This window comes from Akebia trifoliata, chromosome 4 (genome assembly GCF_017979445.1).
Source record: "Akebia trifoliata isolate Shusen 1 chromosome 4, ASM1797944v1, whole genome shotgun sequence".
Taxonomy (NCBI): Eukaryota; Viridiplantae; Streptophyta; class Magnoliopsida; order Ranunculales; family Lardizabalaceae; genus Akebia; species Akebia trifoliata.
Window position 1 is genome coordinate 13432737 of NC_141378.1, and position 23678 is coordinate 13456414.

The 23678-nt window shown below is 35.5% G+C and overlaps 2 protein-coding genes across 4 annotated transcripts; both read right to left on the bottom strand.

Annotated features, from left to right (window-relative positions):
- Positions 1-3997: 3997 nt before the first annotated feature.
- Positions 3998-8523, bottom strand: LOC147403924 (putative beta-D-xylosidase 6). The gene is made up of 6 exons (XM_086439710.1): positions 7129-8523; positions 6280-6446; positions 6068-6165; positions 5627-5977; positions 4747-5163; positions 3998-4669 (listed from the first exon to the last, which is right to left on the bottom strand). The coding sequence occupies exons 1-6, from the start codon at positions 8035-8037 to the stop codon at positions 4074-4076; spliced, it is 2538 nt and encodes an 845-aa protein (XP_086295836.1). The 5' UTR covers positions 8038-8523; the 3' UTR covers positions 3998-4073.
- Positions 8524-9934: 1411 nt separating this feature from the next.
- On the bottom strand, positions 9935-16090 carry LOC147403925 (phosphoglycerate mutase-like protein 1). Of its 3 annotated transcripts, none has more exons than XM_086439713.1 (10): positions 15991-16090; positions 15167-15228; positions 14644-14751; positions 14428-14507; positions 13608-13770; positions 11393-11467; positions 11154-11242; positions 10719-10838; positions 10515-10559; positions 9935-10422 (listed from the first exon to the last, which is right to left on the bottom strand). In XM_086439713.1, exons 2-10 carry the CDS (start codon positions 15224-15226, stop codon positions 10299-10301), a joined length of 864 nt encoding a protein of 287 aa, XP_086295839.1. In that variant the 5' UTR covers positions 15227-15228; positions 15991-16090; the 3' UTR covers positions 9935-10298. The 3 variants fall into 3 exon arrangements, with proteins under 3 accessions (XP_086295839.1, XP_086295837.1, XP_086295838.1); XM_086439711.1 differs by lacking the exon at positions 15991-16090 and adding an exon at positions 15931-15949; XM_086439712.1 differs by lacking the exon at positions 15991-16090 and adding an exon at positions 15722-15864 and having other exon boundaries at positions 15167-15277.
- Positions 16091-23678: the final 7588 nt, after the last annotated feature.

Genomic DNA, 23678 nt, shown 5'->3' on the forward strand with positions numbered 1-23678 from the left:
GGTCTATACGTGTAGGTCAATCAAAGGATGAGATAATCATTAACATTTAATGGATCATGGGATCATCGATAAAGGGTGCCATGTCTCTTGTAAAGAAAACCTTGTGTTGTTTAGCTATCTAACTCCATGAAGTATAAGATCCCTACTTTGAATGATTGTTGGGGTGTGTGTGAGCTGTTAACTAAATAGATTTTAGTCAGTCTTTCACTCACTTTTTTACTTTTTTTTTTATAGGGATTAGGGAATAATTTATGCTTAGTTTTGTTTTAAATAGTAAATGTTTTTCTTGGGAGGGGGTTAAACAGTTAAATGTTCTGTCCTTTATTTATTTCTACCACTGTAAGGTTCAGAGAGACAACTAGATCTGATATTTGTTCTCTTGAAATTCGCAACAACATGAACATGGTCGAACATGGGACGCTCATCAGCTTCTTCATGCATGAAATTTACAGCCTGGAATCGAACGCCCACAGTATCTTATATATTATCACTGTACCTGGGTAGTCTTCACATGTAACATGTATATTTAAAAGAGTTTTGTTAACTTGTGCTTTTAGTGGACACGCTGAGGTTCATTAAATATACCTTGAAAATAAATATTTAAGAATATTTTGGTGAAAATAATTGCGTCTGACTAGCCTTACTAAGGTAGCAAGGATCCAATGCTTCAGGGTTGTAGAGAATAAGATTCTATGAACTTTGAAAAAAAAAAAAATCTCAGAAAAAGAATTGTTTTTCACCGTTGAATTTCAATATTAAGTTTGAGAGTTATGTAGAAGTTTGGTAATCATCCATTTTTAAAACTTTGGATCAAATTAAAAGAAAATTTGATTTTTGTTTGTTTGTTTTGGATATGAGTTTTGCAAAGCAACTTAGAAGTTAGATGGTTTCGGTGTTGGATTGCTGAGGTGGTAAAGCTCAAACCTTTACCAAGTTAGGAAAATGTTTCTCAAAATAATTTGAGAATAGTTTTGGCACGAAAATCAATTCCCAACATGGTTTCCCTAAGGTGGGCTGCAGAACATATCCTACATATATATATATATATATATATATATATTTGACAGTCAACGTTAGGGAGCCAACGCTTTGTCCTATGTGAGTTAGAAATTTTAGAATAGACTGATTTTTTGTGAGGATGATCTTTATGGTGAGGAGATCATCTTTACAAAAAAATGAACATAATCTGAAACTTTCAACCTAATCAAAAGTGGTTTACAAATTAACGGTAAAATTCGATAGTCCACAATTCTTCAACTAGTAAACCACTTTTGATGGGATCAGAAGTTTCAGAACGAGTTGATTTTTGTGATGATGAACTTCTCACCATTGAGATCATCTTCACAAAAGATAAGATTGTCCCAAAACTTTTAACCCATATACGACAAAACTATGGCTCCCATAACTTAGTTGGTTTTGACACATTGTAAAGCTACTTTGAGGTTAAATAAAACTTCAATGTATTGATAAGAGCCGATTTTGAAGAGTAGTGGTGAATGATTATTGATAGAGATTATGCAGGTCCATTGTAATAATGTGTTTTATAATTACAATGTAATAGAAATATCCCAATCAAAATAAAATTTTAATAATTATAAGACCTTAACGAGAGGCAGTTAAGAAAGTTCATGTTAATAAATTGAATAGCAATGATCAAGATGTTGAGATGGATGAATGGGAAGACTGGCAAAGATATATAAATATTAGAAATAAGCGCATTCATAAGAATGTAGGACTAACTCTAATAAGTGATAAATTAAGAAAAAGTTGACTAAGATGATTTGAACATATTAACAAAAGCCAATTACAATCCTAATTATAAGAAATACTGAAGTTGAAGATATTAAAAGAGCGAGAGAAGGCCCAAAAGACTTAACCTTTGATAAAATGGAATGAGGAACATTATTAGTGATCCCATGCCTTGCGATAAGGTTTTGTTGTTGTTGTATCGTAATGATATTTGTGAGTTGCACTTTATCATTGTTGTAAGAGTATAAAAAGTGTATACAATAACTAGACATACGTGTCCACGAAAAGCTATTGACATCCCATGCATGACTCCTCAATTACTGAAGACCACTTAAATTCATCTCCTCAAGTTTAGAAGGCAAGAGCGATGAGTAGTTGCCAAAACTTCCTAAGTTCAAATAACCACACGAGACACGACTAGTAGATCATCTTCTCTTAACATCGTTGAGAAGGACAAACACCAAAATATGTTCCCTTCTATTCCCCAAAAAATAAAAAAAATCATCATTGCACAATCATTGAACATGGGAGGACCAATGTGATTTGTTATTGGCCTTGTCATCGCCTAAAAAATATTTTCAAAAAGAAGGTTGGTCAAGAGTCTGGTATACAATTCCCACCATTCTAAACCAAAATTCTGTCTAATAAAAAACTGGCTTGAATGTCGAAGTGTGATTTGAAGACATAAAATTAACTTACTATGTTACCGGTTCATAAAAGCAATGGAGGTGTATGAACTTGCGGTACTAACTATATTAGAACACCACTCACGGGTCACTAAGAAAATAAAGGAGAAAAACGTACAAGAAATACTCAAGAAAGGTGGATGATGTGAGTTCTCATCATCCCTCTTTTTAAATACTGGAGATTGACATGTATCTTGTTTTTTTAGACTCATGGAAGGAGAAGACATATGTTCACTCACAATCCCAACCATGACACACAAAATCCATTCCAATCATAAATCTTAGAGATAGGTAATGCATTCTTGAGATACATCTCGTACCCCAATTGTTGGATTTCATGTTTACATGGTTGGGCCAGATTGTGAGGGAACATATGAGTTCCCTTTCTATGAGTCTATCGATCTCATTCCATTAATGAATGAATCGTGATAATCTGACCACCCCATGTGGCACACTCAATCGACTCTCCTAGCGTGACAAGTTCAGAGCCGCAAATCTGTAAATCTCGGGATACACAACTGCACATTCCCATAAAAATGTGTATCCCAAGGCTTAAAGATCTGTGGCTCCCAAACTTGTCACGTCAGGAGTGTGGATTGGCTAGTAATTAGAAAAAGCAAATCGTTAAGTAGGTTGGCGTATGCTACAAACAGTGTGAAAGGGAATTGGGATTCCCCTTTCTAGCTACCTCTCTAAAACTTTAGTCGACTTTTTTTTTCCCCCTGGAGAAACTTATCTTTCCCAACAAATCTCTATCACTGCTCAAATATCTTTTTTAAGATACTTTTTTTTTCTCAATTATCATTGAATTTCTCATAACTTCTCAAATTTCTCTTTCTTTTAGAGAATCTCTCAAACAAGACCTTACTCTCAAGTCTCCTTTCCATCACATTTATCTCCCTCCCAAATTAGCTTAAGGTCGAAAAAAGCGCTCCTAGATAGAGGAGCTCCTTTTTTTGATGTGACGAAACATTCCCCGAGAAATTCGTAGAACTAGAGTTCTTCGCGAGACCACAGAGGATTTTATTCTATTCTTCCCTTATGTTGCCACCCATATAACAAGGATGAACTAAAGTATATTTCTCAACATATGAAATAAGATATAATAACTTATTGATATATTTGTTATATAGAGATGCCATATTCACTCATTTATATCTCTTCAAATTTCAGAACCAAACAACTTTTATGGTGTAGTTTGTTGGAAAATAAATCACTCAAAATGATTAAAGAATGGAATATTTAGATTCTCGACAAAATTGCAAAACAGATCATGTTTGCATGTAGGGTTTCAGTTGTGATGGATAAGGTCTTTAGTTGGACAAGTCTAAAATAATTTTCCAAAGAATAATTTATAAATCCACTATAAAGATGTAGGAACAAACAATATTGTAACAATGGGATTCTTTAGAAGCAAAATTTTGATTCTTCTTTTCTATACATATGGGAAGAAAAATCAAAATCAATCTTTCACCTTGATTGGGTCTCTCAAGCCATGCATAATGATACGGTGTATCTCATTCACCTTAATACAATGCTCCTCGATACTTCAAAGAACAGTATTGGAGTTACTGATAGCCAATCATGTAATTTTGAATGAGTACAAAACAATTACACTTTTAAGGAACTTAAATTGTCTTATTGGGTTTCAATGGAAACAAAATGCTCCAAATTTTCCAACATTAGAATGTGATTTCCCAAGGGTAAAACCCGAATTCCACGTTCATTTACGATGCTAAGGTGCTTACATGGTTCTACTAAAAAGCTGGTTTCAGTACTTCTGTATGATTCGGTATGAACACGAGCGAATCCAATCAATTGTTTCTGTGGAGCACCTTTGAAAAATTTCGGGAGTCTAGAGAACAACATCACGACATGGCTTCCGTCCATGTTCCCATTATTGATCACAGAAATATGTGTGTAAAATTTCAAAGCATCGCAAGATAATACCTCATCAACACCGATATAATCAAGTTCCCTTCTCAGGTTTAAAATGTTATTGGAACCGGCCTTAGTGTTAGAATCCAACAAACTTATTTTGTCGGGTGCCGATAAGAATTTGTAGGTATAATTAGTATAACTCAAGCCATAACCAAATCCATAAACCCGATCCCCGGTGTAAAATCGATAAGTTCGTCCAGGATAACCATGTGAGAGATTAGAGCGCATATTCATGTCGTTCATTGGCACATTCGTGTACGATTCAGGATACCAAGTCATGGGTAACCTCCCACCTGTTTCCATACAAATAAATTATACATCAAATATTTCCCTAAGAGGACCAAAGTAGTATTTGACTTGGGTTACTAACCTGGATTGAATTCTCCGAAGATTACTTCCGTGAGTGCTTCCCCACCAGCCTCACCTGGGTATCCAACCCAGAGAATACTTGCAATTCGTGGGTCTTCTTTAGCGAACGAGACATCAAGCGGTCCTCCGCCTGTAAGGACAAGTACTAGGGGCCTTTTGCTTACAATAGAAACAGCAGAGATTAGGTCCATTTGTTTACCGGGCAAAAGTAGGCTCAACCGATCAAGATCTTCGGTTTCCTGAGATAAGTCCAACCCAACAACAACAACGACAACATCAGCCTTTCTGGCAATCCTAACAGCTTCTGTGAACCCATCGGTTGAAGTACATGGTACATCAACACAACCCGCAGAATGGGATGTCTTCTTTATGTATGTCTGAAATCCCTTGAAAAAGCTCTTTGGATGGCAAGGAATACCTACATAGTTTAGAAACAGCTACACCACTTGAGTGTCAAGAAAAAAATGAAGCAACGGACAATGAGAAGAAAAACAAAAATGCAATCACACATAGATTTTACATGATTCCCTCAAGATTGATGTACGTCCATGGATTACACCGATTCCACTATGAAGAGAAAACTCACCAGTTCCATATTACACCCTTTCACCGAAAATAGACATGTATACCCCCAGGAAAACCTAACTAGGGTTTTACATAATACCAGTGAAATTGCGAAAATACCCTTAATTTTTTTTTTTCGAGGGCCGAACTCCCACCTTCGGGGCAGCTGGCTCCCCTATAACCTTCACCATGTTAAATGATGAACAGTACTCCTTCCTGATCAGTACGATCAAGCTCCACAAACAATAAGAGCAAAAAAAAAAAAAATTCCCACAAATTGGATCAGCGACAATGGTACATAAAACGAGTGAGCAAACCTGAGTATCCACCACCCATTTTGCTGGTATCATTTCCCATTGGGCCAATAACGGCTAATGAGGTAACATGGATCTTATTTAGAGGTAAAAACTTCTTGTCATTCTTCAAAAGTACAATGCCCTGCCTTGCCGCTTCCAATGCCAGTGTTTTGTGTTCTTGAGTACATACATTCTTAGGTCCCAACTTTCCGAACTGCCCCATCGAAGGGTCTCCATCAAAAAGTCCGAGACGCAATTGAACTGAAAATAAATTGAAAAGGGCTCGATCTATCTCCTCTTCTTTGACCTTTCCTAGTTCAATTGCCGACTGAGTATGGCGAAGCAAATATGTCCCACAGTTGATATCCATTCCTGTGGATAGATTTTCAGTTTTTCAATTTTAAGCCAATGAAATATACAGGACAAAAAGACACTCTATTTAATCAAGCAGAATAACTCAACCTGCTTTAAGAGCAACGGAAACTGCATCTTCGGGGGACTTTACGTACGCTTGATACTCGTAAATTGTTGCTACGGCATCACAATCCGACGTTATATATCTGTAAGTATGCCATTTACACTACAATCATGATATCTTATTCACAATTTAGTAGATATGGCAGCTAGATTACGAGCTTACCATTGAGCATGGAATTACTCTCTAGATTACTCACCCTTTGAATCCCCAATTGGTTCGAACTTGCTTAAGGAGATCCTGATTTGCGCACGCGGGTACTCCGTTTATCTCATTGTAGGAACACATCAAACAACTTGCTTTACCTTCTTGGATGCAACTACGGAATGGTGGCTGATAAGTATCCTGCAAATCTTGCTCTGAAATCTGAAAATTATGGCAAGTTTGCTTGAGAATTCAGACCCAATGGTACTTGATAGGGCGGCAACTTGGGCAGGTTGGGGATCAACCCTCACCAACCTACACTTGAAAAACACCAACCCGTGCCCGCACCCAACCTGTCCTTGGGCATGAAATTCTCAACCTGACCCCAACCCTAGTCAGCTTGGTTCATTCCTTATTAATACTAGATAATTTAAAAATGATGATGACTTACATAAACATAAGTGTTATGTAAAAAAAATATATAAAATTTCCTATGATTTGTCTTAAAATATATTTCAAAGTTCTATACATGAAATCATAAGCAAATGTAAAGAAGAGGATGACGATGATTAACTAAAGTACCAAATGTGAATTGTGAATGAGAAGAAACAAAGATGTTTAAAAATATTTTAAATTATAATCATATTAGCTTCGGGTTCGGGCAACCCCAATGCCTATGCCCAAACCCAACCTGATTTGAGTCGGTCAAATTTTTTTTGCCCCGACTCAAGCCCCAACCCTAGCCAACTATGCCCAAACCTGACCCAAGGTCAGGTTCAACTCATCAGGTTCGGATTTGGTCCACTCAAGTTGCAGCCCTATTTCTTGCTCATCATCAAAAAAGGCAATTTTTGATCAAAACAGACAATTTTCAATTAAGAATTGTTCTAGTAAGAGTTCTTACCACTGCATTGAAGGTATATCGAGTGAAATTCTCCCAACTCTCCAAATCGTAACCGATGAAATGTTTACAACAGGCAGAAAGCATCAATTTTCCATCACCACTACCCCTAGACCCCTCCAATACTCTTTTCCCTTCTAATCCACCAACGCTACCCCCACCACCACCACTCCAATTCTCTCCTTGGAAACCCCTCACATACTCGATCGCATAAGTGGACACGACCATCGGATCTTCACCTGGTGTCTCTTGACCTCTCCCCCATCTTGGGTCCCTAAATATATTGATAGATGGAGCCCAAAATGTCAATCCAGCTTGACCCACATTGTACATTGCCCTAGCTTCCACCGCAATTGCCGAAGCAATTGAGAACCATAGACTTCTATTGAAAGAAGCCGCGGTAAGTAGTACTTGAGGGAAGCTAGTGGCGGATGGAACTGTTCCATTAAAGGAGACACCAGGACCATTGGTGGCAATTCCGTGGAGCGATTCGGACCACCATTCATAAGCCGGGATGGCGAGTCTTGAGATGGGTGAGGCATTATTGGAGAGTTGATTGATCTTTTCAGGGAGGGTGAGGAGAGAGATGAGGGATTGAGCTCTGGTTGAGATGGGTAGTGAGGTGTTGCAAAAGGTGTAGGAATTGTGATGAGGAGGCTTACATGGGTATTGGGGATATGGGTTTGTTGTTATTGCTCGTGAGATGGAGAAGAAAACTATGAGAAGTTGAAGGAAGAATCTTAATTGGGTAGACATCTGAAAGGTTTGATCTTTCAGAGTTAGTTGGGATATTTCTTTCAGTAAAGAGTGAAGATTGTGGACTCTGGCATAAGTTTCTTTCAATTGGTCTGATAATGTCCTTATAGAAGGAGGGACATTATTCCCTACTATACTGTTGTATTTCTCACCCATATGCCATTCACTTTTGGACCTTTGATGGTTTCTGATATCTGACAATTGGTGGGCCAGGATCTCACCTTCTGTTAGATCATCAAAACCAATCGTCCCTAATCGGGGAGTTTGTTAATGACTGGTTGAGATCAATTTGGGCCAAAAGACACAACTGGTTTAAGATTTCATGATGAGTTCAGGTAGTGGTGGGGCTACTAATAGGTTGTCTTCTCTCTTTAGGCCTTGTGTTACATAAAGACTGGAAGAAACGCAGGAACCCTAAAAATGTGGATAACTGTATAATTACAAATATACCCTCATCTTCAGTAAAATTTAAATTTGGCTGTCCAGCCGTCCACTTCAGCATTCTCCTTCTTGTCTCTTATCCTTTTACGGATGGCTAATGGCTAATGGCTCGGCTTCCAGTGGGTATTCGATCAGAGCCAGTTGGTATTCATTCAATGAAAGCCTTTTCCTTAGAGTCCAATCCTCGACCTACTAGCTCGGCCCTGGGCAGGCTCCCACCCACTCCTTCCTCTCTCTCTCCCGGGCCCGGGACGGTGTTGTTGGGGGAACGAATCATCCGCTCGATCGAATTAGATGATCGGATCAACGAATCATTCCTCTCGAGGCGCCCTACTCCCTACCTTCCCTCCCCCTCGAATGAAAGTCTAAATAGAGGAATCAATGGATTTGATTGACCTGATTATTTGATCCTGATCAATAAAAATGACTCTACATCACCCTATTGACCATATTGGATCGGGTCTGGACCATGAAAATATGAACGAATACCTTAGGTTGAAACTATTTTTGAAAAAAATGCAGTAAAACCGGTTTTACAATAAAATCGAACGGTGGGGAAAATGGTTCTTTAAGAAAACTGTAGAATTATACACTTGAAAATTGCATTTTCCCAGAAAATTCATTTTTCTACCTATTTTCCATGCACAATCCTACAAACCATAGGGAAAATGATTTCCTTGAAAAAGATTCAATTCCAATTCAAATGAAAGCAGTTGTAACTATAAATTCCTCATCCTGGCACTAAGTGTGATAAGAAATATATATATAGGGAGCGGTTCAACAACCCTAAAGTTTGCCAAACATTGTGCAAACATTTTTCAAAACATGGGTTAGAAACTTTGGAATGAGTTGATTTTTTGTGAGGATGGTCTCTATGATGAGGAGATCATCCTCTCCAAAAATCAGCTCATTTTGAAATTTCTAACCCTAATTTACAAATTGAAAAATCGTGAACCGTCCAACTTTTGTAAATTAGTTTTGATGGGATTAGAAATTTTGGAATAAGCTGATTTTTGGTGAGGACGATCTCCTCGTCATAGAGATCATCCTCACAAAAAATTAACTCATTTCAAAACTTATAACCCATGTTTTGAAAAATGTTTGACAAACTTTAGGACTACTGAACCTATGTAAAAACATAGGTAAAAACAATGGTTTTTCAAAATTTGAGTTAGAGGTTTTGGATTGAGCTAATTTTTTACGAGGATGGTCACTACGATGAGAAGATCATCCTCACAAAAAAAAATCAACTCAATCTGAAACTTCTAAATCCATCAAAAGTGATTTATAAATTATTGACAAAAAATCAATGGTCCACATTCTAAATCTCTTTTAATGGGATTAGAAGTTTCAGATTGGACTGATTTTTTTTTTCCGGATGATCTTCCCATCATAGAGATCATCCTCACAAAAAATCAGTTCAATCCGAAACTTCTAACTCATATTTTGAAAATTTATTAATGTTACATTGTTTTTACATATGTCCCTTGATCCGGTCCCTATATATATATATATATGGACACATTCAACGACAGCTAGCAAAACTGAGAGAACCTTCAAAGTCGAGGCTGCAGCCATAATAAATCAAGAACTAAGAGCCAAAAGAGAAGCCTTTTTCACAATATAAAAACTAAATATTATTTAAGAAGCGATGCTCTTGCAAAAAGGCATCGTTTTGCTGTGCAGACAAATAATAAGCCATAAGTAGAACATTTATACCACCACCAACAGCAATTATGTGAAGTTAAATTTAATTGGGCTGAGAGAATGTATCTCATCGACTTCATCCCCAGAAAGAATCCGACACTTACCCCTCTTTGAACCACCTAACTATCATATTATAAAAAATACCTTGGAACGTCCCTCATAAAACAACAGAACGTATATGAAATGAAGTGGATATCTGAACAAGCCACTTCCCAAGAATAATATTTGAGGAACAGAATTCAAAATTGTTTCAATTTGCCTATCACCACCTATGCAGATGAATTTGATACCCCTATTTTCGGGTGCTTCTCATGTGCTGCATCGCTAGGAAGATCGAGCCCACGAGGAATCTTTCCTGGATAGTTAGTTGTTGAGGAGTCGGACCCCATCACACTGCAGTTCACAGTAAAATCAAATTCAGCATTCTGAATAAACAAGAAAACACAGTAAATAAAATCCATGGAGGTCTTGCTAGAGATGCTCACTTTTTGTCGACGATCACCACTGAACGGAGCTCACAATTAGCAAAGCTGCAGTCAAAGGGTAGAAAAGGCAGAAACTATTGATTAATTATCAAGGATTACAGCTAAGGCAGCTATCTGCGTGTGTTCAAAGCAAAGCTATTCTTTAACAACTAAATCAGCTATTTTTCGGATAACCAAAACAGAATATATCACTGAAACACGTACTGTTTACAGATTTCTTCCTTCATCAATGGATGCAAGTCCTTTCCAAATGCTGCTAGAGTATGAAACAAGAATCCGCTATGAGTAACAATTGCAATCTCCTTCTCTTTCCGTGTCCATAACCTGGATTAAAGGAAGGAAACTGAAGTTTCTAAGGTCTTGTTTGCACAGTAAAAAAACCAAGGTAATTGCATTTGCAGTGTCTACGCAGTATTTGAGTTTGTGTGCTTTAATGTTTTCAAGGGTCAGAAATTATTAAACACAATTTCCAATAATAAACATGCCTAGACAGAATATAATGGAGAAATCCAATTCATGTTGCCAACCCTAAATAATTGGGATAAGTCGTAAATTATGATGACGCCAACACATTACTTCCTATTTTAACAATATAAGCTGCTTTCAAATTTATGTTAGATGGGCAAGAAAGGCATTCACCAGTTAATAAACTTCATCCCCCTAGCTGCAACGTCTTCATTTGCCTCTCTAATGTCAGCCTTCCACAAAATGTCCTCGTCATTTTCCATCTGAACAGAAATCAAACATTAATCGAAAATCACTTCCCACAATCTTAACTAGAACCGTACTTCAGTGGCCAAAATATAACATTCATATAAAATTAGTTAATAAGCAGTGTTTGTCCACATGTTATGTACTACATATCATTAGTTACTTACCAAGGAAAAATCAATTGCAGGAAAAAGAGACCGATATTCGCCAACGCTTCTCCTCTTATCACATGGGTGAACTCCCTGCAGTTAAAACATATACACACATTAAAAGAGAATATGTAAGTCTTTTCAAATGTAATAAACAAATCAGAATTGGTAAACCTCTATGTACCAATTTTTTTTTCTTCTATTCCTTAAGAAAGTGGATGTAGGTGAAGGAAATATGTGCTAAGCTTAGTAAAAGCTCAAACAGTTTCCAATTTGGTGTTCAGTTAAGTGTGCAAGAGAGGCACAGCAAGTATTTGCAATGCTTCAGAGCACATAAGAAGTTGCTAGCAATTTTACAATCAAATACCATTGTCTTCAGAAACTAAGTCAAACAATGGATCATATTAACATATAAACTATCTAAAAGTAGATTAAGCAACTCAAAAAAATTTGGACCAATCACTAAATGTTAAAGCCTTTTCCCAAATGTCAAGGTCGGCTGAACATATCCTATTCTTCACTACAATATTGTTTAAATCAATGTCCCATGTTATTTTAAGTATGTTCATGTCCATTCTTAGAACCTCAACCCCCATCCTTTTCTTCCTACCACTCTTTTCGACGCATCAACTTGCATGTTCCATCTAATTGGAATTGTTGTCGGCAAAGTAATAAATTTGGATTCAGCAATGAGTCAGTTTGGTTTATTGGGATAAATTCGGAAAGTTTTGAAAAAAAAATTCAGGAAATTTTCCGGTGGAGGGGTAGGCAAAAAAAAAGCTCAAATTTTCCCCCAAAAATCAGTGATTAAGTTAACTCTTTTTCAACTTACCTAATAAATCGCTGGTTTTTTTGGCTGGTCCCCTTTTAGACAGTTTTTTTTTTCTGAATTTTCAAAAAAGAAAAAGAAAAAAAAAACAATGAATTGTGTGACAAAGGTTATTAGTCTTCTTTGTGCATTACTAAACCATATTAAATGATTTCCCTTATTTTATCACCTATTGACGGTTCTCCTACAATTTCAAGAATGTGTCCATTTCTAGTTTTATCTGACTTAACCTTTCCACTCATCCATCTCAACACTTCTTTGCGCATTTCTAAACCATCTAAAATGATGTTCCCTTATTTTATCACCTATTGATGGTATTCCTACAATTTCAAGAATGCGACCATTTCTAATTTTTCCTTGCTTAGCATTTTCACTCATCCATCTCAGCTCATCTCTATCGTGCTCACTCTATGAACATGTTTGTGTGCCAAAGAAGTCAAACATTTGGTAACGAATGATCTTGCTTATTACTGATACTCAGGGAGGAAGAGAACGCTCAACACCTTTCACTTGTGCTTAGCAGGAGAGACTCCACCAAAGTTATTGGATTGCTTAACATTCACCTATAAAGCATAGCCAATCTTATTGCAGTCACTCTTGGTAAATTTTCCGTTTCATTTGTTTGGGATGCTAGCTGCACTCCAAAAGTTTGCCTCCACTTTGAGGTAACTCCCATGGTAAGGAACAAAAAAACACAATTGAAAGATGTCCTTGAACTATGAAAAAACAAACTTGGCTACTCTTCTCTTAGAAATTGCTAAACTAAATAAGGAAGGGCCCAAGAGGGAATGATTGCAAGACTAAGAATTATCCAGAAACATGATTATTAAGTACTTTTTGAGGTGGGTAATGTTTGTGGATCCTCAACAAGGAAAAGCCTTGAGAGGTTCCAAAACCATGTTTCCCTAATCATTCTATTATCCGTTCATGCATGTACATGTGTGGTTAGGCAGATAATTTTTATTTTTTGAAAACCGGGTATCCCTGTAGACAGGGAAACGGGCCGGTATCTGGGCTTTGCCCAGTCCATAGACCATGGTCTTGCCCAGGGATTAGCCCTGGGGCACGTGCAACGCCCACATATCACACGCACCAGGTAAGTGAGGGTGCGCCCTCTTAGGTGGTCTCTGAGGAATTAATGCTTATACTGGGTATTGAACTCACGACCTACAAATAACTAAATCGCGCAAGGCTAAATGAAGAATGGAAAAAAGAATGACCTGTAAGAATGATATTTTTCATTCATTGAAGGGAGGAAAAGAAAAAAAAAAAAAAAAACAGAAAAAAAAACCTCACTTCTCCAAGAGGAGAGAAAATTGTCTAGAATATAAGGAATACTTTTTGAATTACGTAAAATGAATAACTCCAATTAAATAAATTTAAACAATACACCACAAGACATACCAAATGTTCTCGACAAAGCTCCACTGTTATAAAAGGTGGGCTGTTTAAACTTGAAATAGCAGGATGGTTACTACTCCCTGCATTTTCCACCATAAGTGGGGTTATATCCATCCCATCTACATAATCTTCACCACCAAATACTCCAACTGCTGTTTGCATAGTCCTGCAACACAAGAGCAAATAAGAATACACAAATTAGAGAACTTTTGATAATAAATAAATGGACTATGTTCTTTGACAATAATTCCTCCATGAAGCTGAATAGTGGACTTGCTGTATGAATACAGGTTCATCTGATATTATTATTATTTTAATGTTTTTTAAAGTCTTATTAACTTAGAAACCTGTCAAAACTGCATTTCAAGAAAGAGTAGGGATCCAGAACAGTGTCCTGTTCCTCACCAAGGTCAGGTGGCACCGCATTTTATGTCATGTGGCATTTTCGGGACCCATTTGACTGTATATGTGGTCCATCCCTTGGTGAACCTACATACCAAAAATCATAGTGTTTGATAACTTGTATCCACTAGATCTAAGCTCTTGAAAAAGATTTTAAATCCAACAATTATAAATAATTCTTAAGACAATGCTATTATCAATGGATGCACATCACCAATCAAACTGATCTTTTGTGTGTAGTTTAACCAAGGGATGGACCACATATCCATATGGTCAATGGGTCACCAAAAATGCCACATGGCATAAAATGGGGTGCCACCTGATCTTGGATAGGAATGGGACATCGTTCTGGATCCCTACTCTTCAAGAAATTCCTCAAAAGACCGTAGACAAGAATCTGAAAATGCTAGTAGATTAATACCTAAGTAAAGGAGATGCAATGACTAAATCAATCTTCTTCGCAAGTCCAGATGCATGAACATGCTTACGCAAATTATCAACCTGTTGCATTACCACAAAATCTTATTGAAGCATTTTCCTTTCATATGAAGAACAAATATATGTAAAGGCATAAAGATGCATCATCCAGCTTTTCTAATAAAGATAATGCATGAGATCATAGAGGACTGGCTATTACCTGCTGCCAGCCTAGAGGAGTAAGGTGTGCATCAAAAAGTTCTGCAGATAAGTATGCTTTATGGTCCTTCTCTCCTTCTACATTGTGAATCCCTTGAGCGTGCCTCACCTGTATGTATAGTTTTTAGATAAAAATCTGAAAACATGTGCAACTTTTGTTAAAATTCCCGTTCAAGTACACTGTTCATTTTAATTCCGAAAACATGCTTAGTGAGATTGCAGAGATTTTAATGTAACGATCTTGCTTATAAAAGGTAGCGAGATTGCTGCTATTTATATTTTAAATGTGACGATCACTCTAAAAGGCATGTTCTGGGAATTAAAATGAACAGTGTACTGGAATGGGAATTTTCCTATATTCAGCACACGAAATGGTAATTTACCCTAGTTTTTATGACCAAAATGCATTTGAAAGTTGGAAAGAATGAACAGGATGATGGAAATTTTGAATATCCTCTAAATCGAATACGCAAAGTATGTAAACGGTCATATTAAAAATGAATAAATAACAGTTTAATACAAACCAAATGCAAAGTTTTGCAACGATGCATCGGAATAAGAGTTGGAGTTGAAGTAACACCCATATCTGCCAATGGACCAAGAAGAAAAGTTAAGATTCAAAATTAAAATAATCAACAAAACATCACAAGTTAAGATGCCTACATACAGGGTATCGAAACAGGTTTTTTTTTTCTTCCAAAAATCTAGGACGACGACATATTAATAAATCTAACCAAAATTAACTTATCTATGCCTAATTTTCTTCCTGATTCAAAAATTTAATTGCACATGGATCACATTAAATCCCAATATTAAATCATTTTCATACAAATCAAGCACTAATCCCTATTATCTAACGAGATTCAATGATGAAACACAAAAGAAACACAGTGAGAAAAATGAAATATTAGGTACAAATTCATGGAAACATATTATGAATTTCTCTCTCTAAACGACAAATCCTACTAAATAACTTTAATCTAAATGACAAAATCTCGATCAAGTCGAGTAAAACAATAGTGAAAAAAACTTCCAGAAATAATTCCGAATTCAAGATGATAACTTCAAGATTGTAATCCAATACGCATACACGAAGATAAATCTACCATTATCAACACATTCAGAATTATAAAGCAGTTAAAAAACATATTAAAAAAAAATAACAATGGCAAGATTTGAATCATTCTATCACTAAAAAATCAGAATTAAGGTTATGAAATAAACTCTAATCCACAACAGAAACGATAATTATTCATGATTTATCATCGAAATAAGAAAATTTACACACAAAAATCCAAAGAAGAAGCCATCGAATGAATGTTTTTTAAAGATTTTGAGAGACTTTTACCAGATATTTAGAGAGGGAGCGAGAGAGAGGAAAAAAAAGTAGAACAAAAATAGTGGTTTTCGCGAACAAGAAGGAGACGAAGGCGTACTGTTACGTCTCGTGAATAGTCGTTAATGGAAACGAAACAGGTCACATTATGTGGGCGTTATTTTAGGTCAAAATGCCACGTTCACATTCTCGCTAACGTACGCTGGTTCAGATACAGCTCCCCTAGTTTTGTCCGGTTTCGTCACGTGACTTGTCACTTGTGTCTTATGAGTATCCCGCGATACAGAAAGTGAGGTACCTATCTAACTCCAAGCTGTCATCTAACTTTACTCTCTTACCTTTTGTTCTACTTACAGAGTTACACACCAAAACTATGCCCTATTGGTGAATCTTAGCCATTTGATTCAAGAATATCTTAAGTCCATGATAAAACATTAACTGATTGATGTGATGAGTCCGAAATGGAGATCTGGAGTTCGGTAGCTGTCCAACTCCCTTGAGTACTTCATCGACCCCTTTTTTTTCACTATTATTAGTTGACTGTTGTTAGTTAAAAGATGGTGGTTCACGTGTCATAATTTTGTTGCTGACAACTGTTGACACACTCAATTGTCGTGGTGTCTAATCGTAGAATTCCAATAAGGCTGCCACGTGGTATAAAACAAAAGATCAAGAGTCGGGTTGCGACCAACTTCTGAAGCATTGGATTCGGATACTTCACTGTCACGTAGTTGTATTTAGCGAATAATATCTACCGTTATCTCATGTAGGTTGCTGTATCTTGAATTTATGACTTTATTGGCCCTTCTATAAAAAGTATTCAACGTGTCGAGATTTGATGATGAAAATCATCAAATTTTATCCATCAAAGTTGCACCTTATCATATTTCTTGAGGGCGAATTTATTTATTTATTTTATAAACGGGTGATACGATGGCCCGCCGACTGTGGGGGACTTCTATGCGAGAAGAGGAAGAAGCGGTCACATATTAATAAATAATTTCTATTGGCACACCACTTTTCTCTTGTAATACATTAAATACACATCACACCAGATTTTGATTAACACATAATATATCTACCTCTACTAATCTCTCTCTCATCCATATTCACCATAGACAAAATTCTCCGAAATTTTAATATCATAAAATTTTCGGAATTAGGGATAAGTCGATTAAATTGGTGAATTCACAAATTAATTAACGATTCTTCAGTCATGGAACATGACAACATTTTTACCTTTCACGTTAAAATTTTTTTTTTTCTTTTTCTTTCTGACTTTCAAACATCAAGAGGAAGACATGACTTTTAGAGAGGTTGAAAAATGATGGATTTTAGTAAGAAATTCAAAAAATATTTTTTATTTAATTTTCAAAATTTTGTCTATTTTATTTATTTTACGATTTTTTTTCAAAGTAGTGGAATTCAACCTTTATTGAATAATTATCAAATTCAAACTTTGTTACCATGCTATTCACATTCTCTTCTCTCTTTCTCTCTTTCTCCTTTTCTCCACAGTCTGAAACACCTTATTTAAAGGTTTTCTAGGTTGAAAATCAGAGGTCATAGGACTTGTGATTTTTTTTTTTTTAATAACGAGATTCCAGACCTATAGGCAATTGGTCTCTTAAAGCACCATATCTCACTCAAATCTCCAAATTACATGCAATATTCAAGAAACCACACATACTAAGTAAGCAATGAAAAATCTCTATGGGTGACTAATGAGGGGGCCTTGAATTCAAGACCTCTCCTATTTTGAAGGGAGGTCTTGGCCACCATGATTGACATCTCTTTATCCCTCTTTGAGAGCCTCTCTCCTAATTCCATCATTCTCTCTCTCTCTTAATTTTTTTTTTCACTTTTTAAGAAATTCTAAAAGAAGAAGCTCGAAGACTTAGAGGTGGATACTAGCTCATATTGAAGTAAGGACTATACCCCATTGAACTTTTTGACAAAAATGGTGATTTAGTCCTCATATTTTGATGATATTAGAAATACCAAGGCGCAGAACCAGGATTTTCTTGTAATGGGGGCAAACAATGGTTAGTTGTATAGTTAAGATAAATGGTTTAAGGGAGAAATTAAGAGGTTTTTAGTTAGAAGTTAAAGAAAATGATATCTAGGTCATTTCCAATTAATATTTGACAAGCCCTAGTCAAGAGGCAATATCATCTAACAAAAAATTAAAGAGATGAGGAAGTGGGGACAAATGGGGCATGTTATTTGTATTTTCAAATAAAAATTTAGCCTCACGTTAAGGCTCTCCGTCAAACAGACGGTTGGGATGATATAGGTTTTCAAGAAAAATGTACCCCTAGAAAAAAAAATTGTATTGGTTCCTAGGTGATCAATATTGATTTTTAGGAAATATTCGTTATTCATCTTATCTCAATTGTTTGTTTGATGGAGGAGTTAGAATCTAGCGTTTTCAAAAACAATAAAATGAAAATGAAAGTGATGTAATTGTCTATAGGTGGATTTGTGGCTTATAATCCAAGACATTAAATGCATTTTTGGATGTGTGGTTCGATTCGAATTATCCAACTAATTAAAAAAGTATTCTGGTGAAGCTTATAAAACATTAATAAAATAGAGACAGGGGTAGAGCTAGGATTTTCCTATAGTAGGGGCAAACTATGGTTAGTTGTATAGTGAAGATGAGTGACTTTAGGGAGAAATTAAGAGATTTTTAGTTAGAAGTTGATGAAAATAATATTTAGGTCATTTTCAATTAATATTTGAGAAGTCCCGGTCAAGAGGCAATGGCATCAACAAAAAATTGAAGAGGTGAGAGAGTGGGGACAAATGGGATATGTAATTAGTTGAAAATATAGGGATGTCTCAAAATTCTGTGGGGGCAAAAATTGGATGGAGGTGAGGGTGTAAGGGCAAATGTGGAGAGAGGTGAGTGAATGGGGACAAATGAGGCATGTAATTAGTTGAAAATATGGGGGTGTCTCAAAGTTTTATGGGGGCAAAAATTGGAGGGAGGTGAAGGTGTGGAGGCAAATGGGGAGAGAGGTAAGGGAGTGGGGACAAAATGGGACATGTAATTAGTTGAAAATATAGGGGTGTGGGTTAATTGCCCCCCCCACCAACTCCTTACTAGCACCGCCCCTTGGATTTGTTTTTTTTTAAATTGACTGACATGTCTATGGCCATGGGCTCCATTTAACTTTATAGAAAAGAGAACTTCCTTTGCCACACCAACTTTTGCTAACCCACCCCAAGATGTGTGCTAATTCATTAGTGATTTAATATAAATTGGGGTGGCATTAGCAAAAGTTGATGTGCCAATAGAATCTCTTTTAAAAGAATAAAAAAACAAAAAAAACAGGGTGATTTAGCCCCCGCATGTTTTTAATATTTGAGAGACCCTATAGCCCCCATTGAACTTTTAGAAAAAAATATGCATTTGGTGAATTAGTCCCTCATGGTTTGAAGATAATAGAAATACCCCTTTGTATTTTTCAAACAGACCAACATGCATGAGCATAGAGTTGTGCTGGGGTAACACAGGATTTACTGTGATTCTCACAATTCTGATGTGGACATGCATACATAATCGTAGATGGTTTTTACTCGTATCACGAGAAAATATATCTATGGTTATATGCACATCCCACGTCAAACTTGTGAGAATCGCAATAAATACCTTGTATCCTTCCAACATTTTCCTTATAAATAATGTTTTGATTGATATTAGATAGACCCTTGTGCTTTTCAAACTGAAGCCCTTGGCCTCGATCATTTGAGACCCGTACTAATGAAAAATGACTTGAGGACATTTGCTTTCAACCTCTATTCAATTTCTTGCTACAAAAAAAAAGGTCAATGCAGCCCCCATGTTTCGACGGATATTAGTGATACCCCTAAATTTGCATCCCTTGTAGAGATCCCATTGAACGTTAAAGAAAGAATTGGTTATTTAGCCGGCCATGTTTTGATCGATATTAGAGATGTTCCATTTATTAATTTTTGCAAACTGATGACACGCATCCATTGGCCTCATATTCCCAAGCTAACGAACAATGACTTGGGAACCTCACCTTCAACCGCTATTTAGTATAAATAAACAAATTAATAAGTTCAGATTTGGTAGTTATTAGAAGGATATTTAATTCAATTAATTTAAAAAATTCGTTAAAAGGTCAGGAAAATTTTGGGGAACATTAAAAAAAAAAAAATGATGTCTTTGAGTTTCTTGCCAAAATCTAGCATCTTCAAAGAAAAGAAAAAAAGAAAAAAACCCTAAAAAGCCTTTCTTAATTTTGGAAATTTAATGTTGAAGAAAATAAAATTTTGAAATAGTAAATCTAAGCCAAGTGTTTTTTGTTTTTTGTTTTTTTACAAGTCATTTACATTTTAGTGGGAATCTTTTGTTACTCTTACGGAGATTATTGGTCAACCGTCTTCTATTATTATGAAATCAACATTCACGTAGAAATAAACCAAGATTATCAGTCAACCATCGTTATCACTTAGCTCTCATTGACCAAAAATTCTGGCTCCCGCGTTGCCAAGAGTTGATGTCAAAGAAGAAAATTCCAAAAATAAATCTTTATCACCTTGCCCTACTTTCTATCACTTTCCCACTATATGTTTCCACTTCTATTTCTGCCTTTCAGTCATCTATCGTTCTCTCTTTCACTGGTTTTTAGTCATCGATGAGATGATGAAAAAAAAGAAAACAAAAAAGACTATGATCTCACCCATTGAAACCATTCAATTCCAACTTTAGTGTCTTATAAGAAAAAGTTGGTGTCTCAATAGAATCATTCAACTGGCAAAGGCCAGAGATTTTTGCACCTAAAGATCCCAAATCCAAGGCTCTTCATCCATTTGATGGAAAAAATAAAAATAAAAATATTTGAAATCAAAGAAATTCATGTATAAAAATTCAATTTCTTCAAAATAACATAATTTCGTTAAGAAACTCAAAGAATAATCGAGACCTATACAATTTTCAAAGATTTAAAGCCAAAACAAACTCAAAGCACTAATGGAATGGGCTTAGCCCAGCCCATTAAAAACCCATTGAAAAATAATTGATTGGTCATGGTCCTAATGTATTTGGGCTCTGATTGGCATGGGAGGAAGGATCAAGGCCTTTTGGCCTAAAGAAGTCTAGTTTACCGGGCCATAGCAAGAATTTTGGCCTTCTTTGTATAACCCATTCAAATCTAACCCATTAACACAATAGAAGACAATCACTGGCCCACAAGAAAGTTTAATTTCAGTGCAGGTCTCTGCTCTCTATCATTGCAAATAAAAATGGTTTTTCTGGAAAAATGTGATTTAAAGAAGTATGATTGAGCATTTTTTTTTGAAGAAATAATCTTATCAGAGAAAACAATTTTCCTATCTTTTCCTGAAAGTAAAACAACTTCCTTTTTGACATTTTCCTAAATGCAATCAATGATCGAAAAAACATTTTCTTAGAAAGCCCATGTTTTGGGGTCTTGTTAACGTGTGCCCTAAGGGCACATGTTAAAATGCAATAAATACACTTTGGAAATTGGAATCTGAGGATATTTTAGTAAAATATAAAATTTTTAAGGGCATTTTCGGTACAAAATCCAATTTCCAAAGTGTAGTTATTGTGCCCTAAGGGCACACGTTAACAAAATCCTTATAGAAATTCTAGGAATCAAGGACATGTATTGGGTTTCTTGCTCAAGGAGTAAGGAACGACGCCTTGTGCCACCAACACACAAACACAGACATTTGGGGCTTCTTGATATGAGCCCACCAAAACATGACCCATTAATCCAGCCCACAGAGTGTAATTGCACTTAAGACCTATTATCCTATACGATTTGCAGATTTATGACATTTTTTGAAGAAATAATCTTCTCTAAGAAAACAATTTTAATATCTTGGCTCAGAAATATTCTCTAACCTATCCCTTAGGAAAATGATTTTCTCGTTATAGAGAACTAGAAGGTGGAATGTGCAAATGCACATGTATCATAGGGGTTTATTTGTAATTTAAAATGTTGATTAAAGGATTTTCGAAGATTACATTGTAAAAGGTTAGTTTTGTAATTTTGAGAAATAAGTAGCATACATTGTACAGCCCGTAGGTTGCAATTTTCTTGGATTTTTTTTTAAATTACAAAAATGACCCTAATTATATTAACTTTAAATATAAAAGTGGGAACATTTATGGCTACTCAAGTTTTAATGTTGAACCACTTCTACAGTGCTTCTCTCGTTATAATAGTAGGGGTCTTGTTAAGGTGTGCCCGCACACGTTAAAGTGCAATAAATACACTTTGAAAATTGGATTTTGTATTAAAAATGCCCTCACAAAAGTTATTTTTTTACCAAAATACCTTAAGATTCCAATTTCCAAAGTGTATTTATTGCACTTTTACGTGTGCCCTCAAGGCACTAAGGGCACACATTATTCTCTCGTGATTACCCCATCCCCCCAAAAATCTAAGGGTTTAGTTAACGTGTGCCTTAGGGAACTTATTAAGGTGCAATAAATACACTTTGGAAAGTAGAATTCAAGGATATTTTGGCAAAAATAATTTTTTAAGGGCATTTTCAGTATAAAATCCAATTTCCAAATTGTATTCATTGTACTTTCGGACACACATTAACAAGACTGAAAAACTAAAACCAGTCCCATTTCTTTTTTATATTTTCCTCACCCAAAAAAGCATTTCCGAAAAAGTTAATTTTTTTCGAGAAGTTGATTTACTCAAGAAAACATTTTCTCTGCAATCATTCAAATTGTTTATGATCTAAGGGACACATATATAAGTCTAGGGTTTCTTGCTTCTAGTTGATTAAAACTATATGATTTTAAAGGCAATGGCCAATGATTTTTTAGTCAATATTATATATATATATATATATATATATATATATATATATATATATATATATTAGTGTCTTACTATGCTTGCTAGAAAGGTTCATTCATGAATCATGAAAATTCATAGAATTTGGCTAAGTAATGTCACTTTTCGCTGAAAACAAATCCACTATAAAACCTACAAGTTTTTAGATAACTAGGCTTTGACATTGAACTTAATTAGATTTGTAATAAAGTATGATTTTTTAAATCTAGTATGTTATTGTTAATTTAATTTGTTTGAGTCTGCATAAGAAGGAACAAAGAAGTATGAACGTTACCAGAATTTGGATAAAAACATAAAGGGTTGCTTTTAGTAGACAACAATTTAAGGGTTTGGCAACCAAAAACTTTGGAGTGTAGTCTAATTCAACACTAAGAAGAATTAAGATGTTTAAAATAGTAAAAATTTAGGATAAATAGTTGAAAAAATGTCCAAATATTGGATAAGGAAATCTTTTCTATATTCTGATGGTCTACATCACAATATAGATTGCTCTATTGAAGGTAGTAACCAATGGTTAATTTGAAATTTCTATAGGAATTTTCCAATGTCTAGTTCTCCAATGTACAACACCTTATCCTACTATTGAGGCCGATGACTTAAATCCTATTTCACCATTTATGATCTCAGTTTGAGAGGAAAAATAAAATAACAGAACATGTAATCTTGATGATATCACTTGTACTCATGATATGAACACCAAGAACATAAGCCTCTAGAGAAGGAAAGAGATTTCCAATAAAATTAATTATACTTAAAATAAAAACCCATACAATTAATTATTTTTTAAAAATCTTTTTTCAATATTGATAATTCAATTTGAAT